This window comes from Podarcis gaigeae (genome assembly GCF_964106915.1).
Source record: "Podarcis gaigeae genome assembly, chromosome: 2".
Lineage (NCBI taxonomy): Eukaryota > Metazoa > Chordata > Lepidosauria > Squamata > Lacertidae > Podarcis > Podarcis gaigeae.
In genome coordinates, this window is record NC_139679.1 from 15,830,853 (window position 1) to 15,849,311 (window position 18,459).

Below are 18,459 nucleotides of genomic sequence, written 5' to 3' on the forward strand. Positions count from 1 at the left end.
AAGCTCACACAAGCCCTTGCCAGAGAGAGAGAGAGAGAGAGAAAGAGAGGGAGAGGGAGAGAGAGACCTAACAATTTCAAGTGACTGATTTATGGCGTTTTACAGCCCCATAAAAACTGTTACAACCAGCCCAGAGCCTCCGACACCGCTGGCACATTTAGTCTAATAAATAAAACATAAACAGTTAACTTTATGTGTCACTTTTATTGTTATCAAGTAAAATATTGCAATGCCCTGCAAGCTATGATTTTCAACTATAATTGTTATCAAGCAGTACAAGGGATTAATCCGACTCTCTGTGCCCCATCTTCTTAATGTAAGCTATAGATAAAGCCCTTAACTGCAATAACTGCACTCTTTAAAATGTTTGCATCACAGCTTAGCTCCTTTAACCCACCCAGGGGTCTGTTTATACAGGCATATTGGGGGAGGGGGGAGGAATTTAACAGCGTCTTCCTTTTTTTCTGTCCACCACCCCAAGTTCCACAAGGAAGTCAAATGTTCTGAATGGACTTTAGACACATGCTTTCCCATTCATCCGTGGCTATGAAGGGGAAATCATGGCTACAGTAAATCTTGTATGAGGATCCATATTTCTTCTTACCTACCTACCTGCCTCCAGACTGGATGGGAATGTTTGTGTGTGTTACCTTTTCCATAATCATAACAAATCCGAGCCTTACATTATTTAACCCGGCAAGAACTGAAAAGCACATATCTGCTAGTTTCCCACTACTACCAGCACCTCATAAACTTTGTCTCCCCCAAAATGGTCAGCATTGGGTGGCTGGTGGTCTTGCCATCTGGCTGTCTGGAACTTCTACTTGTCTCAGCCCACAGGCACTAGCAGCTTTTCTTGCAGCCATAGCAGATCACCCTTAAGCAAAGGTTGATGAGCATTTCTAGAGAACTCCAAATGACGCAAAGAGGATTTGCATATCCCCCTGCTCTTTCTCTCTCCCCCCCCCCCACTCCCCACATCTCCTTGCCTCCCAGGTAACCTGCCTCCTCCTTTGTGTCTCTTCAGCAAACAATTGGATTACAAATACTGAACTGCCTTCTAGTTTTCGGGTTGTTTGCATTGTGCGTAGGGGGTGGGGGGTGGGGGGGTGACTAGTACTGCAGACAATGACACTAACCATGTCCGGGGGGGGGGAGGAGGGAGGGAGGCGGAGGCACCTCATTTCCCCTACAGCTTTTCTTTAAGGTGAAGCAAGCAGAACGATTTCAAGCATGCTTCACTATCTGCAGTGCAAAATGTTACTAGTTCTTCCAGATTAAGACTCATTTAGCTACTGGATCCCTACAAGAGAGGACTTGCTGTGTACCTGAAAAAGGGGGTGGGGTGGAGAAGAACACAGGAGCTTTCCCTGCACACCATCTGTCTGCCAAATAAATGAGTTTCCTTCCATTATCCTTCCATTCACTTACGTTGCCTTTTTAAGAAAAGAACGTTGTGTTTGGCAGCAAGATAACCCTTCACACACACACATACGCACGCGCACCTCTTTTTCTGAGTTTAAGGGGACCACACAAACAACAACAAGATCGCGCACACACGCACAGAGGCACAGGCACACACTCGCGCACACACAAATTGGATACATTTTGAATAAGCTTTTGGTTCCTTATCCGGGGACTAGCTCGGCTGGCGTGATTGGCGCAAATAGTCACATGGTGAAACTAACTTTACGGGGTCGCCAGCTAGTAGGAGGGTTTTATGGAGCAGAAAAACGACAAAGCGAGAAAAATTATTTTCCACTCCAGAAATTAATGATCATGAGCTCGTATTTGATGGACTCTAACTACATCGATCCGAAATTTCCTCCATGCGAAGAATATTCGCAAAATAATTACATCCCAGACCACAGTCCGGAATATTACAGCCGGACTAGGGAGTCCAGTTTTCAGCATCATCACCAGGAATTGTACCCTCCACCTCCTCCACAGCGACCCAGCTACCCCGAGCGCCAGTACAGCTGTGCCAGCCTCCAAGGTCCCGGCAACCCCCCAGCGCATCAAAGGGGCCATGGACCACCACCCGGAGGCCACCATCTCCCCGAGAAACCACAGCAGCTCTGTGACCAAACGGCTCTCTCCAGCGCAGCCACCTCGCCAGCCCCTCCAGCCTGCAACCAGCAAAACCCCGAGAATCCTAGCAGCACGGCCACTAAGCAACCCATAGTCTACCCATGGATGAAAAAAATCCACGTCAGTACTGGTAGGCAACTTTTCTCTCTCTCCTCCCTTCCTTCCTCTCTCTCTCTCTAGTGTGTGTGTGTGTGTAAGTGCGAGAGAGGGAGAGAGAGAGTATGTGTGTTTTTCTCCCCTTCACACCATGCTTGCAAGCTCTCTCTCTCTCCCCTCTCACTCACTCACTCTTCTCCCTCTCTCGCTCCTTCTTTTTCCCATCTCCTCCTTTGCCTTCAACGAGAGTCTTTGGGTTAGCACAATTGAGCTGGATTTACGACTCCGAGTGGGTAATTACACCCACCATAAATTTTATAGCCAAGCTAGTCTGGGCAGCCCCAGCCATGTGCTTCGTTCTGTTATGTATGTGTGAAACTCCAAAAGGCTTCGCGAGGGGTGCATAAATAATTCAGGCTCTTTTCAAGCCAGGGAAACCCCTTCTTATTAGAAGAGAAAGTCTTGGGTTCTTTATAACCCATTTAGCTGATGACTTTTTTCTCTCTCTCCCCTCTCTCCTCTCCCCCCCTTTCTCTCGCTCTCTCCCCCTCTCTCTTTCCCCTGAGCCACTGGAGATCTGTCTTTCTCGCCCTGTGCATCTCTCTCTCCGCTCTCTTTCCCCTGCCTTTCTCTCTGTCTCTGTATTCATGCTCATCTTCGGGTTTTTTCCCCCCCAGTGAACCCCAATTACAATGGAGGCGAGCCCAAGCGATCCAGGACTGCCTACACCAGACAGCAGGTCTTGGAATTGGAAAAAGAGTTCCACTATAATAGATACCTGACGAGGCGGAGGCGCATCGAAATCGCCCACTCCCTGTGTCTCTCGGAGAGGCAGATCAAGATTTGGTTTCAGAACAGGCGGATGAAATGGAAAAAAGACCACAGGCTGCCCAATACCAAAGTGAGATCTACGGCTCCTACCAATTCTTCCACCAGTTCCATTCCTGCTTCTTCCAACGCAGTTGCTAGCGAAGAACATTCGCAAAGCTCATCTCAGGACCAACGAGCAGAGGATATTACAAGGTTATAAACAAACAAACAAAAAAAAAGCAAAAGCAAAACAAACAAACAAATACCCCCATTAAAAAAATGACTCTGATTATTTATAGAATCTAATATATATCTATATATTTTGGTTCTTTTTTTCCCTCGTAGTTTTTCCCGTGCTTAAATATATTAAGAAGAAAAAAAGAGAGAGGGGGAAAAAAACCCACACACAAAAGAATGAGGTCTTCCGCAAAGATCTCAAGCTTTAGGTGCATGTATTATTAGCATGAGAGGTCAGGTGAAATACCTGCTGGTTTTGTTTTGTTTTTTTAAAACGCAATTTTCAGGGTTTTATTTATTTTTTAAAAAGGGAAGGAGTGGAAGGATGAGCTATGTGTGTCTGTGTGTGTGTCTGTCTGTGTGTCTCTGTGCGTGTATGTTGGGGTGGGGAACACAATGTTCTGTTTTAGATGAAAAATCGGGGCATATGCTAATAATTACACAGGCAAGGGAAGAATGTAGTTATTTTGCTCTGTGCGTTTACAAATGGAGAACAAAAAAATGGACCATTGAAGGCTTTTTTCCTTCCTTTTTTTGGTATAAATGTAGGAGAAAGATTTTTTTTAATTAAAAAAACAAGGGGAAAAAACAGCACAGGAGCTAATAGTAGCTGGTAAACTTACGGTTTATTTCAATGTGAAGGACTCAAAAGAAGAGAGAGAGGAAGCGAGCGAGCGAGAAAGTTGGAAGGAAAAGTCAGTAGGTAGATTTTTCCCCCCCGTTTTGTCGTGGTTCTTTGTGTTTTTTGGACATGATTTGACATGAACATTGTAAACTTGCAATAAAAGAGTTTTAGTGTATATGTGAAAGTCCCCTTGTTCAATAAAAACCAGTGAGTGTGACACAGATTTGACTTTGGAATGTCTGGTGAGTTATTTTTCTTCTTTGCTTCATACTATATAGGGAAAACGTGGGGGAGGGGGTGGAAAAGTGTGACACTGATTTCTTGAGCTGTGGATACTTTCTCAGCTAAGTTTAAGAGCTTGGGTTGGTTGCTTTTTTGTTCTTTTAAATACAAGGCTACCAGCGTCGTAGTGCATGTCACTGAAGTCAATGGCAAATCTCCCATTGATTTTAGGGACTGTGGCTTGCACCTTCTGTACCCTGTGACATCACAGCATGTTTGACCTCAGATTCTACTAGGAAGTCCTAGCCTTGGGAGGTGTAAATGTGCATTTTAGTAGAAGACCTGTCCATAGAAATCAGGCTTTGTGTTGCTGTTGTTTCTTTTTTTTTTAAATGCATCTGTCCTTTCCTGTATTTGAGCTCCTATCCACTTCTTTAGTAATAGTAGTAATAATAAAAATATTGGAGCTTTATATACCCCTCCTTCCACTGCCTGTATAGCTAACAAGCCCTTATTCCAGTACGTTGAATAAATGCTTAACATTGTCACTGTTGTAGGTATTTTATAGAGATGGATAATAGAGAATTCAGCATTTGTTTACAACCCCGAGGGAAGTAGAAAGGGTGGCTGGGAAGAGTGTAATACAGATGTGTTTGCACAGTGAGCACTTTTAGTATGTACTATGCTTATATGTGTGGATAGGTAGATAGACAGCCAGATTAGCAAGTTGCTTTTACAACTCACATTTTTCTAGTGCCCTCGCCTCAAAGTGGCAAAGCATGTGACTGAACTGTGCTTTCGTTTATACCTCTCTTAGAGGCTTGTTTAATGTTGTTTGGTTGTATTTCATAAATATTCTAGCACCCCAAACTAGAAACCAGTTAGTCTGAAGTAGCAGGATCTAGTCCAATTTATTTGCTATTGATTTCAATGAAATTTCAGGCACCTAATAGACTACTTACACAGAACTAAGTTGTGGGTTGAGCTGTATTGCAGTTCCCTGTTATGGGTATCAGTAAACAGCCAGGCAACTATATTCTGTTTGGTGGAAGAGGAAGTTCTGAAAAGTGGCAGGGGGGTTGAAGGGGAGTTGGTTCCGTCACTTTATCTTGCCCCCTCCCTCAGTTATCAAGACAAGCAGATCTTTTCAGCACCCATGGTAGAAGGAAGAGGCAGGGAGGTACAAAGTGATTGACAAGATACAGATTATGGGAGCGATCTACATCTCATTCAAGTTAATGCAGAACTTCTATTGATTTTAAGCAGGCCAGAATTACACATAGTGGCTGTAATCCAGATCAGTTTAGAAGCTAATGGTCAAAGTGTCATGGGTATCAACCAATCAGGATGACTCTTCTCTGCCTGGTAGTAGTACTCCATCTCCTTTTGCATAGTATGAAATAAATCCATTCATTAACATAATAGCTGGTCATAAACCTTTAACAGTGTTTTCACAATTCCAGTTTTTCAAAGCAAGCGAGGGGAATGTTGAGTGTGTATGTTAACAATTGCTTTGAATGTTTCCTTATCACTCTTGGGCCTGCTTCTTCACCCTTACTACATTAGGTCAAGTGAGGGGAAACAGGAATCTCACTCACTTATTTTAGAGAATACCTTTACTGAACGTAGTGGGATTTACTTCCGAGTAAGCATGCATAAGATAGGGCTGCAAGTTAAATCTCTCAGGTGTCTGTCTGCTTGTTTATCTGCCCTTCTGTTATACATACAGACTTAGTCTCCCTACTCTCTTGCTAGGGCAAGATAAAAGAGAATAGCAACCAGTCTCTCCCCCCCCCCCATAGTTTTTACACATCCACACAAACACAAGCACTCTGTGCATATAAATGGTAAAGAGAACAAAGGGAGAGGGGAATCCTAACCTAGGAATAATGGTGCTGCCAACTGAATGGCCATATGTTGCAAAGCTGATCTTCAAACTCTGACACACACACGTGTGAAATTTACAATAGCTTCTACTGCTAGTGACTTGGTAAACTATGTGTGGGTGTGTAGCTGTGCTAAACTTTTTTTTTTTTAAGTTTCACACCCACACACCCTGCCTGCAGAACTTGATAATTTATAACCAAGTGTCTGTGAGAGAATCAGGATGAATATGATAGGACTTTGTGTTGCGTGCATTCTCTGTGTCTGCCCGAGGAAGCCCGGAAAAGGAGGCATCAATCACATTTGCAACTGTATAGTTTGCATATTCAATTAAAAATACCAGCAAACTCTCAGTAACTTCATATTTAAATATATGACCATATATTCCTTTCCACGGTTCTCTACTCGCCCCCAACTTTATTTTATTTATTTTCCTCCTGGTGTTCTCTTCAGTGTTTACTTTCTGCAATCTTGTCACCCTCCTGTTTTGTTTTTGTTTCTAGTTTAATAATTCAGATTTCTTCAGCATCTGATTTGGCCTTTAGACTTGGCCATGACACAATTCTTCCAGGGTAGGGAGATTATGAATGAATTATAAAGGCAGGCAGCAGGGGCAAAAGAAACGGGGGGGGGGGGGAGGTGATGAGATACAGCCTGCCCCACCGTCTCTCTTCACCCATTTTGCTCTTTCTCTCCCCATTCTTTTTTTTAAAGCTTTTTGACGCCTCCATGTTGAGAGCCTGAAAGCTACTTTATTGAAGTTCGGGTAAAGGGGGGTGGTGGAAAGTAGGTTCACCCAGAGGACAACTTTTCTACGCCAGCAGTTTTATTCTAGCCACTCAGGCTGACCTCCGAGCCCCCAGTGACCTGAGTAAGTCTCCCAACGTGTACCTTCTCTGCGCCCTACACACATTTAAAGGCATCGCCACTGTTTGGACTTTTTTTTTTTTAATTACCATAGTAATAGAAGGCCGGGTGGGTGGGGAGGGCGGCCGGGAGAGAGTGAGGGTTTGGGCAGATTCAATGCATGTTATCTCATTGTGTTGTCACCAAAATAACCCCAGAGAAAAGAAGGCAGGGTGAAGTTTCGGCCAAGCCTCCCTTCTCATTTTCCCGCCTTCCCATAGCTTGGAAGATTTCCCAGCTGGCTATCCTATGGCAAGAGCGAAGCTCCCCACGCCAAGTAAGTTTCCTTTAAAAGTTTTTCTTTTTCTTTTAAAGCAGTTTAAAAACGCATAGCTATGATGGCGACGATGCTTGCTTCTTCTTCTTCTTCTTCTTCTTTTTTTTTTAAAATGTCTCCTTTAATGGAAAGGGGTAAAGTGGGGAAATCTATTCAGGTGCTACCAGGCGCTCTTGATGGTTTCTGTAGGGACAGCCCAAAAGAGCTACATTTCCTCTGACACGTAGGAACTGGAAAAGAAAAGTTGTGAGGGATCAATGTTCTCTGTTGCTGGCTGTTCCACACTATGCCTCGAAGGATAGAACGGGTGGTGGTGGTAGTAAGCCTATCGTCACACCACCAGTAGCATGGTTGGTCTTTCCATAGGCTCCTCTTTCAAACCTGATGGACTTGATGTTCAGTGCTCCTAGGTCTCCTGGGGAGCTCAAGACTCCAGTCTTGGCAGGGCTTTCCAGGAAATCGCTCCCCGCTCCACCGAATGGATGGATCGCATCATGATACCAAAGTCTGTGCTCCTTCCTTGCCCCCCACTTGGGGCATGGCACCAAGGGGCTGGGCTCCTCTACTCCTCTCGAATGGCATCGATTTCGCTATTAAATCATGCCCGGATTATTGTTCTTCACTTATCTTCTTGAGCCAAAAGAAGAAGAAGGAGAAGTCAGGCGAAAGGTGAGAATGTTTGTGGAGTGGGTGTCATAAGCTCCTTGGAGCCTAGAGACTTGCTCGGGAGCGCTCCAGTGAGTCCCTGACGCCCAGTTTGTGTGAAGTCACACTGGTTATAAGTTGTATTTCTTCCTTTTTAATGGATGAGTGAATAAATAAATAAATAAATAAATAAATAAATAAAGTAAGTTTTGGTGATGGAAACCAATGCTTCTTCTAACAGCAAGGAAGCAGCCGTGGAGGAAACACTTCACAGGGGCTTCGGTGGCCATAAAATAATGCGTTAGAAAAATTCTCTCCCTCCCTCCCCCCCCCCCCCCACGATGGGCAATGGGACTTCCAAGAGGCCAAGGGTGGTGGTGATGGCGGTGGAGACGCTGTGTTCCCCATTCCCTTTTATTTCCAGTGGCTTCAAATATTGTTTGGAGAGGTAATTCTCTGAAAAGGGGCAATTGCAAAACAAACAAACAAACAAAAAAAACCTTATTAAAAACTGGATGGGATGTTTTCAACTTAAGACACAATTACATGTGTGCGCTTAAACCCCCCACAAACCCCCTCTCCATTCTCCCTCTCAACAAGCCCCCCTCCCCCGCAGTGCTATAGGATAAGGTACCGTGGGTTAGCTCCCTAAGCTGCCAGTTAGCAAATTATGTCTCAGGATTTTTCCAGTCTCTTATCTTCTCTAGTTTCCCTCTTTTTCTTTTTCTTTCTCTCTCTCTCTCTTGTCTCTCTCCATGCAGTTCATATGAGAGAGAGAGAGAGAGAGAGAGAGAGAGAGAGAGAGAAATGTTCAAGTACGCTGTTTAATTGTAATTAAAAGACAAACATTCCGCCAGGGTTAAATGAATGAGTTACGGGTTTCTAACCATAACTGCCAGCAGCTCCAACATGTAACTTATATTTATTGTGGTCTCGTATATCATTATCCAGAGATATAGTTTTATGTACTTCCTAATCTGTCGCCTTGATTTATTTTGATGGGCAAGGTACCAAACCAAACATTTTGGGACTTTAGTGAAAGACTAGTATTTCCTTGCAAACAGCCAACCACCCTTCTGTTAATGGCATCAGCAATTTCTGGCAAAGGCCACTTTCTTTGTTTTCTTTTTTCCTTTTTCTATATGTTAAAAAAGCGTACTTAACAACAACCAAGAGCCAAATGTTGATGCTGGTTGGTTTCCTTTGTGGAAAAGCATATGTATTAGCTCTGAGGATTTATGCAAGAATGAAGCTTCAGAAAACAAAGCATGATATTTATTTAGGAGATCCAATACAGACATGCAAAAGGAAGCATTCTCTCTCTCTAAACCACTATATTCTCTCTCTCTCTCTCTCTCTCTCTCTCTCTCTCTCTCACACACACACACACACACACGCACGCACACACTTTCAGTATATATATTTTTTGTGTGTGTTTGCTTATATATGCCCCACTTTTTCTCAGCATAGTGAAGTTCCTTCTCAATTTACCCTCCATCTTGTTATTCTGGATTCCCCTGCTTTCACCCTTTAAGAAGGAAGGAAGGAAAACTTGCAGCTTAAATGCCAAAATATACATTTCCTTAGTAGTATTTATCATTCTTTTAAAAATGAGCAAGACCAAATGCATCCCCTTGAAGTCAATGGGAAAACTCGCCTTGATTGGTGTGGATTGCGCCCACTGAATGATATATCTTCAAAAGCAATGAAACAATATATAATACAGTGCTTATATAGGTCGCTACAGTGTGCATAGGGCTATATAATGAGACACATACACCTTGAAAGAACCTAGTCCATCAGATGCAGAAAGATGCACACGTACACACACATTGTTGGCACTATTAGGCAGGGTAATGGAGAAACACAGTTTATGGCTATCCCAGTTATGTGTACTTGCCATGTCATGTGAGTGCCTCACAAGAACAGAGTTGTCTAGAGCAGCAGTGGGCATACGTAGGTTCCGAAGATCTACTTGGCCTTTTCTGAACTTGATCTCCAAGATCTACCTAGCAGAGCCATGTGCAAAATAAACATAGGATTAAAGAACAGGTGTGCCTCTGGACACATTCTGAGTCTAGAAATTGGTTTTCAACTTCAGAATTCAACTGAGATGATAGTCTTGACACGCAAAGGCCTGCTCCTTTCTTCAACCTAATTTAGGTAGCCAAAGTCATTTTGTTGCTGCTACTATTAAAATATTGAGAATCAGAAAGCCACACTTAGCTACCCTGAAAATCAGACAAATCTCTACCCTTTGCCCATCCCTGATCTAGAGATCCAGTGGTTCAAACAATAGAATGTTCAGAACCCGAGTTGCCTAACAGGGCTGAACCATAATGCATCTAATCCAGGGGCCACCCAGATGCCTCTGGGAAATGTGAAAAATACGTTTGTGAAGGATATTTGGTGTAGGACTATAGCTGAGTAGTAGTGCGCATTCTTTGCAGTCTACAGGTTCAATCCCTAGCACCTCTAGATAGGGCTGAGAAAGCCCACTGTGTGAATCCTCCAAGGGAGCCACTGCCCATTTGTATGAATAGTATTGATGGTCTGATGGTAGAAGGCAGCTTCCTATGTTACTGGCATATTGTATTCAGAGATATACTGCTCCTGTTCATGGAGTTTCCACATTAGCTATATTGTGACCAATAGCTATTGATGCATACCCTCCCCATGAATGTATCCTTTTTTTTAAAGCCCACCTAATCTAGTGGCCCTTCCCCCATTTTATGGAGGCCTGAGTTCCATATTACGTTCTTTTGATTGTCCTGAAGTGACACAAGTCCACTTTTTCTGGGTTCCAGTATTATGAGAGAAGGAAAACAATGAAGTCTCTACCCACCCTCTTGACACTGTCCATAAACCTTATAAACCTGTAAAATCATGAAAGGTCTGAATTCTCCATCCCTCTCCTCCCAGAAACAATAAGATACTAAAGGGGTGAGGATGAGCAGAGGAAAAAACACAAGTCAATGCAATTTGTATGGGTTCTTTTCTATCCCATCCCACATTTGCAGGCCTTCATAAACCAAACCATTGCCTTTACTTGTTAGCACCAGATGAAGAATTCTTCTAAGAGGGAGACAACTCAGAAGAAGAAGAGAGAGAGACCAATATAATTATTATTTTGAATTTAGATTCTCCCCCATTTTAAGAACAGTAGCACATTCTTTTATGAATGTGTTCCTTTTTCTTTGGGGATGCGTGTGTGTGCGCGTGCACACACACAATATCACAACACTGGCATTTCATGAAATGCCAGTGTTGTGATGACAGCTGAGTGTGGACATTTATTCTGGTGTCTCCTGCCAAATCCTCCCAGCTAGCACTTCTCCCTCGTAGGAAGATGCCATCTTTTTTATACCTTGCTTGTTATAACCGAGATTCGGTTGCGGGATGGCCAATCTTCTGTTCACCCTTCACAACCCATTTATGGCGAGTTTTCTGGATATTAGCCGACCGATCCCGAAGCAGTACCTGCTTCCTGTGAGTTTAGGATCCTTGCGCGCCCTCCTTCACCATGATGGGACCAATCGTAAAGGCAGAGTATCCTGTGCATGCTTGATCGGGCTTTGGTGGTCCCCTGCCAGGCTCACATTGACTTGGGAGAGATGCGAAGTGACTGAAGACAAAAGGCATTGCTGAAAACAACCGCAGTTAACCTTTGAAACAAGCCTCGCCAAGAGAGTTTTGTAAATAGAGGAGATAAGAAAAGGGCGATTACTAGAATTTTAGATTAAAGGCTTCTTAGCCTGCCAGAGCCAAATATTATACCAGTGAAGAGGGCATTGATTCCAAGTTCTCCCAAAACATGAGCAAGGCAAATACCCCCCCTTTTTTTCAGTGCCCTCCGGTGTTTCTTACCTACGTGGGGATGCCGCTACTGACACCACCCGACCCACAGAGCGTTTCCTGGCCTCCATTAGCCCCTCCGCCCGCGGCCTATTTCCGAATGCTAAAGGGTGTCGTGCCCCAAATAAACTAGGCACCCCTAAAAACTACAGTTTTTTCTCTTCCATATAGCAATAAGGCAACCTTTAGGTTCCATAACGTAGCATAATGTTTAGGCTTTAAGATGCATCGTCACAAATAATTATTTCAACAGTTGAACCCAAAGACTGGAAGCATTCGGGCCCAACACAACTTTTGCAGACTCTTTCCTTCTTCTCTCTCGCTCTGAATGTACAATCTGGATTTATTACACGGTCGTTCTGCTCTATGTGTGTGCAAGCGTTTGTGCATGATATACATAAAGATATATATATATATATATATATTATTGTATGCGTAGAATGTGCATGTCTACAACTGAAGTAAAACAGAATATTTATGTTTCCAAACGTCGGAATCATTTCGCTTTATGCATGCCTTCGAAAAGTGAGCAAGGATTTATAACCACCGTATATAGTCAGATCTGCCTATTTGTCTATCCGTCCATCTATGGCCCTTTGCTTAACATGCTTATACAGTAAAATGTGTCCATAAAGAGGGACACCTCCTCCACCACCACCTTTCATCCACCCAGCCAAACCCAGCCAACACTGGCGTTATCATCCGCCCAGAAGGACACAGCAGGCATCCGATCCCGCGGATTCAGCTCTGGCCCTACCAAGGGGCTAGAGGAGAGTTGCTCCCGAGCCTGACTTCCTCCTCAAATCCTCCCCAACGGCACCTCTAATAAATATTTAAAGAAGCCCTCCTAAAATGTTTACTCGCGAGTTTGCCTTTTCTGCTCAAAGCTAGGTCACGACCCCGAATTTGGACAGCAGAACAAAGAGAGGGTTGACGAGGGAACGCGCGTCTTGTTGTTGGGCAGCGACATCATCTCGGGGCGATTGTTTGGAGCAGCAGGTTAATTTACTTGTTTGGCAAGAACTCTAAAGTCTGGAAGCAGAACTTTTAGCCAGGGTCTGTCGTGATGGAGGGATGCCTGAAAATCCTCCCTTCTTTTGAGATTACTGAGAATGCTTGTGTATTTGTGTATGAATGTATGTATGTATGTATGTATGTATGTATGTAATATTGTAGAAAGATAGGTATTTTTAAAAAAAGAAATGGAAGGGAAAGACCTACTTTAATTAATTAGTAGTTCTATCTGCAACTAACAAAAACCATCACATGGCATGGTTATAACAGAGTCACTGGACAGTTGGCTCTTGAACCTTTTATATAAAAGTCACTTTCACTAAAGTCATTGGGACTTACTACTAAGAATATTGAGAGACGGGGCACTGGTCACACTGGAGGGAACGGCAGGGTTTTCTTCTGAGTAAACAGGGATAGGATCAGGTTGCACTTGCTTCTACTTGAGAGTAATACCCCGGAAGACCTCAAAGTTGATTCCGCTGATAGCAAGTTTGGGAATAAAATGTGGAGGATGTAACGCCTCCAAGGCTGTTCAGCTTTCGGGTCTTGGGATTGGGACATTGCACCCTGAATCCTAGTTAGATACAGGAGAGCGTGGACCGGGCAGTTCTGCAATTCTCCCAACACCTGCTCTAGCATACAACAAATGCCCCTTTATCGGATCAGGCTTACTCCCATGCAAGTGTGTGGAAGATTGCCGTTTTCATTTCCATTTGATTTATAGTAGATTTGGGCTTTCTAGATCCCTCGCATTTTATTTAAGATATGGCTGACTGCATCCTCAGACTTCGTTCGAAACATCTTGGCAGAAACAAGCCTACAAACCTAGACACCTTAACCTGGGAGTAAGTCCAGCCTCATTGAACTCAGCGGGTCTTACTTCCGAGTAACCATGGATCGGCTCCAGCTCTGCGTCCCTTGGAACTTACCTCCAAGGAAGTTTGGGGCAGGGTATACTAATCCACCATTCTGAATGGTTTGTAATGAGAAACGTGACATTATTTAAAATGGGTATGAAAGTCTAAGTCTCCTCTCAGGCTGTTCTGCAAGTCCTTGGTCTCCCTTAAGGTTGCATTCGGCTTATTAGATAGCTATAGCGTGGTCTTTAAAGGCTTCAGTCCTAAATCCTATTGAACCACATTGAACAGCCATAGGGTCGGACTGCAAGGGAACAGTCAGGTCATTCTGTGGGTCTTCCGTAGCACATGAAATGTGTGTCTGTGTTATTTAGGTTGGATCCCTTCAAAATACACATGGTAATCTGCCTGCTTGCTATGGATAGTCATCACCAACTTGTCTCCCCAGTTTAAGAAATTGCAGTTTTCAGGCGATTCTCTCCCCACCCCGCCCCGCCACAAGCAGTGATTGCAATTGCATTTTGTTTCCATTTGGTTTCGTTACATTTTCTAAAGCTTTGCGTTTGGGAATTTGCCTCTGTGTAAAAACTTCCAAAGGGAACAGATCCAAAAGCTGCCTTCAAAGTTGTATAAAATTTATTCAGCAGCTTTTTCTTTTCTTTTCTTTTCTTTTTTAAAAAGTGCCAAGTTAACAGCTCTCTTTGCAAGGGCCTTTGCGAGCGACCGTATATCTTCCTCCTGTCTCTTGAAAGCGATCTCTGGGTATGGAGTTGCCTGGATTAGCCCCTGGCTCTGCGTGGAGCAGGCGCTATCTCGGAGGGGAGCAGAATGAAATGTGCTAAGCGGTTCAGATCCTGGGGATGAAAAGGAGTCTTGGTTTGTACACGTCTTTAATGGCTGGCAGTGTTTATTTCCAGAATAATTGGGGAGGGGGTGCTGGGCGGACGGGAAGGCTGTGTGTGAATTTGAAAGGGACGCTCCGGCAGCAGAAGCAGCAGAAGAAGCGAAGTGAGGTTGCGATTCCAAGCGAGACTTATTCGGAAGAAAAAGTTGCTCTGTGAAATCGGAGGGGCAAAGTTATGGAAGTTTTGTCCTCAATGGGACGTTAACTACTAAGGGGGGGGGGGAGAGATAGGGGAACGATCCCTGACAGAAATAGGGGCCGATACTAGGAACTTCTACTCTGAAGCCCGGTCGACTTCAGTTGGACTCAACCTTCAATCAATTGTACCTTGCAGCGCAATCCTGTGTATGCCTACTCAGAAGTAAGCCCCCCTGAACTGAGAGGCTTACTCCCGGGTAAGTGGGCACAGGAGTTGCCGTCTTACTCGCTTTTAAAACTCTGTGATTTCAAGAGGAGGGGAGGGAAAGTGGATCGATTTCTCCCGCTGAGACCCTATAAAACTTAAAAGGTGTTTAACCGCGGCTCTTAATGTTAGGAACAAGGTCATGCGTATGTATAGATAGATGATAGATAGATAGAGATATAAAAGTTTTTGACACACAGATCCACAATTCAGTAAAGCCTAAATCCTGGTTTCTCGCTTCCTCTTTAAACCGGATTGTAGACCTCAACCTAACGCAAAGCTCGAGGAGTTTGGGGTTTCTGTGGATGGGGGGCAAGGAGTAATTAATGTTTGACTGATTAAAATCCTCATGTTGCGGCTTAGCTGGATTGTGGATCGCGCCGCTTGCAGAAAACACACAATATGCCGCACCACATTTCTGAGACCGACAGAAAGGTTGCATCCCGCCGCGCGCTTTAAATCTTAGCAAGAATATGTAGAAAGCAATATATAAACATATTGAACAGCACGATCACTGAACGCAAATCGGTCTGAAGAGTCTCCTGCCCTATATATTTATATTGGACCAGATCGAGGAGCGCTGGAGAAGGTCACGGTTCTCCCTCCCTAGCCTCCCACCCCCACCCCGCTTTTCCAGGCTTGTTGTTAAGAAAGCGCCTTGTTGGTTCTTTCCACTAGATATTCTCCAACCACACCCGAAGAATTACGGCCGTTCTCGGGTGGTGGTGGTGGTGAGAATGTTTATTCTCCGAGGGCAAAAAGCACAGAGGCGCGTTTCTGAAACGTAAGCAGTTCTCTTCTATCTGGAAACCATCTTGCTGGGCACGAGACAACTTCTTCCTAAAATGGGTAGAAAAATAATAATCTCGGGATCCGCATCAGGATAGCTCACGGGGAGATAAATCACAAGAGGTTTGTGCTATTTTTGTGGGGCCGGGTGTGTGTCTATGTATGTTTACCTGTCGGTATCCATGGCTGCATGCATTCGCTCCTCCGCGTGGATAATAGATGTTTCCCGGCCCAAATTCGGATTTCAGACATTCTGCACCTCAGTCCTCTTAACACGTTTCCTGGAAAGTAACCCCATTTATTTCCAGAGAACTTACTACCGGGTATGCGTGCACCCGGATCTTGAAGCAGAGTATTGCGGAAAAACCGCCCCTTTACTTTCCAGCGAGGCTTAGGCTGGACTCCTACACCAGCTTTACCTGGGAGTAAGCCCCATTAAACTTAGTGGGATTTGCTTCTAAGCAGGCGTTTGTTCCAATCGGTCTGGTTAGCACCCTTCTCCCTGCTTGGAATGGAGCAGGATTATGGCCCTTGACTTACACGAGGCTGAAAGATGGTTATTAGATGGCATTGAAACCTATGAGATTCTACGGTGTTTAGGACAGGATTCCGCACTTTTAGCGTGATGGATCAGGCCGTGTGTATTTGGGGTTACTTCAAACGTTATGTTAGGCTCGTCTCGGGACACGATCCACCCTGACTTAAGCATTTTAAGTTGCTTGGTGTCAGTGCGGGAGTGAAACTCACTCAATACCTAATTTTTCCTGCTTGAGCTCATTTCCTGATTGAGATAGTAGATATTCTAAGTTACTGTTATTATTTTAAAATGGACCCTCCCCTATATTTTTCACACAAGCTATTTCCACCCACCTCTGGGAAGAAGATAAAAGTGAGAGGTTGCCACTCCTGTGTATGTTTGCGTCATTTTTACAGTAGTTTTCACCACAAATCTACCTTACCTGGCCTGGATCCAAGGAAACATATTATTATTTTTTAAATCGATCCAAAAATTTCTGCTTAAATGTATCAGTCCGTGTGCTCAGTATTGCTGGAGGAGCATGGTCTATTTTTGTAGGTACTGTTGACTACATAGCATAGGTGCCCAAACTCAAAAAGGTTTAAATATGTTTGTATGACATGATGTAATTGTGCCAGAGTGTCTGTATAGATGCCTATTTGTATATAGGTGTGTGCATCTCCACTGAAGGTCATTTATGCCTGTGTGTCTACTGTCTAGGTGTATATTTGAGGGCATAAACCTGCTAAATGAAAATAAATTGGGAGCTGCAGGAAATTTGTACATGATTAGAGCCCTAACTTGTTTGTGATTCTTCCTTCCTTTTGATTTTTAGATTGGATTGATTTGTTCATTTATTAAAATATGCATATATCACCTGTTAGGCCAGCATTTCAAGGAGGTGTACAGTAGTATCATAAAAGGCAATGTCCGTGTACCTATACCTATACAATTTACATCAAGCCCAGTCAGTCAGGAAGAATACCTGGCATTCTACAGTTGCTTAGCAAAGAAATGACTACGGCCAGGCCAACAAGGACATTTTAGAGAGTATCAATGTTGGTGGCTGCCTTAGTTCTGGAGAGAGGCCATCCCAGAGTTTGGATGCCATGCAGAACAGGCCTTCTTGCTGGTTGTTGCCAGATGGCCATCTGCAGGCTGTGCCACAAGCCGGAATGCCTTTGATGATGATTTCCATAACTGGGAATGTCTGCATTGGCAACCTGGTCTCCAGCTGCTGAGGATCTTATACGTTAATATTTAAACCTTAAACCTAACCTGGTAGCAAACAGGTGTACTAGTAGGTATGTCTACCTGAGAGATGCCTAGGAGGCACAAACATGCATTTTGTATTGTGCCTGTCTGTTACTGCTAGCTGGTATCACAGCCATAGATACCACTTGTCACCACAATCCTAGGCATACTTTCTTAGATGTAAGAGGTTCCTACATATACTACTATATCAACATTTGATTAGCATGCATTTCTGATACATGGTAAGTGAAAAAGTGTGAACTGACTCTGTTGAAAAGTATTGTGTTTAAGGTAGCCTGGGGAGAAAGGGGAAAGTTCTGTTTGGCGTGTGATAGTTCTGTTTGGCGTGTGGCCCATTCACACACAGGAGGCAACACCAGATGTTTCAGACTTTGAGTGAACCAGTCCTATGATGTGTGATAGGTGTATGAACTAGCCTTAAGGCCCTTCCACGAAGGCGTGGGTCTACCCTCCACACATCACAGAATCATGGAGTTGGAAAGGATCATCTGGCCCAATCCCCTGCAATGCAGATGTCCCATAGGGGGATAGGATCAGCTACTTGGTGTTATCAGCACTGCGCTCTAACCAACTGAGCTATCCAATTATCTTTTTCCTTCTGCTTGGATCTAGGACTGTAAAGCACAATTCATACTTGAAGAAAATCCAGGGCAAAAATTCCAGTGTGGATGGGCTAGAGTTGCTCCTTAACCCCCCACTTAAAAATAAATACTGCTAGGAAGTCAGTGCCATTGGAACTAACTTTCTCCCGTGTCCAGGGGTTCTAGGTTCAAACCCATTCCCTGTGTGCCATTCAACCTCAGTGGTCCTGAGTGCCAGTTGGGCACAAGTGCCTTTGGATCCAATGTGCTGGGGTTTCACCCTCTAGCCACCTCTTCCCAAAAAGTTCTCATGAACTTCAGGAGGATGTGCCTATGGAAACTTACTGGGCCACTTCACGTTTTGCAAGGATCGCGTGACTTTCCGCGGAGGTTTGGCTTGGCTCGCGTTTTTTTGCGGAGAGGGAATTCCTTGCAAGACTCCTCGGTAACGTCTGGCAGAGTCGAGCTCTA

The 18,459-nt window shown here is 44.1% G+C and overlaps 3 protein-coding genes and 1 long non-coding RNA gene across 6 annotated transcripts in view; 3 read left to right on the top strand and 1 right to left on the bottom strand.

Moving 5' to 3' along the window:
* The window catches only part of LOC310839926 (homeobox protein Hox-D3-like), a gene marked incomplete at its 5' end in the record, with an annotated part of 116,435 nt that overhangs the window by 45,046 nt on the left and 52,930 nt on the right, over nt 1–18,459 (top strand). The window contains one exon of one of the 3 annotated variants that reach the window (XM_083729007.1): nt 6,993–7,148. The exons of the other annotated variants lie outside the window; for them this stretch is intronic. Within the exon in view, the coding sequence (XP_083585133.1) occupies nt 6,993–7,148 (156 nt within the window). Of the gene's footprint in view, nt 1–6,992; nt 7,149–18,459 lie in introns of those variants that run through there. 3 annotated transcript variants of the gene reach the window in all.
* LOC310840022 overlaps nt 1–18,459 on the bottom strand; it is a 141,317-nt gene that overhangs the window by 43,933 nt on the left and 78,925 nt on the right. The window lies entirely within an intron of this gene.
* HOXC5 (homeobox C5) overlaps nt 1–18,459 on the top strand; it is a 74,145-nt gene that overhangs the window by 27,059 nt on the left and 28,627 nt on the right. The window lies entirely within an intron of this gene.
* Nucleotides 1,222–4,087, top strand: HOXC4 (homeobox C4). Its single transcript, XM_083729061.1, has 2 exons — nt 1,222–2,221; nt 2,865–4,087. Exons 1-2 carry the CDS (start codon nt 1,675–1,677, stop codon nt 3,215–3,217), a joined length of 900 nt encoding a protein of 299 aa, XP_083585187.1. The 5' UTR covers nt 1,222–1,674; the 3' UTR covers nt 3,218–4,087.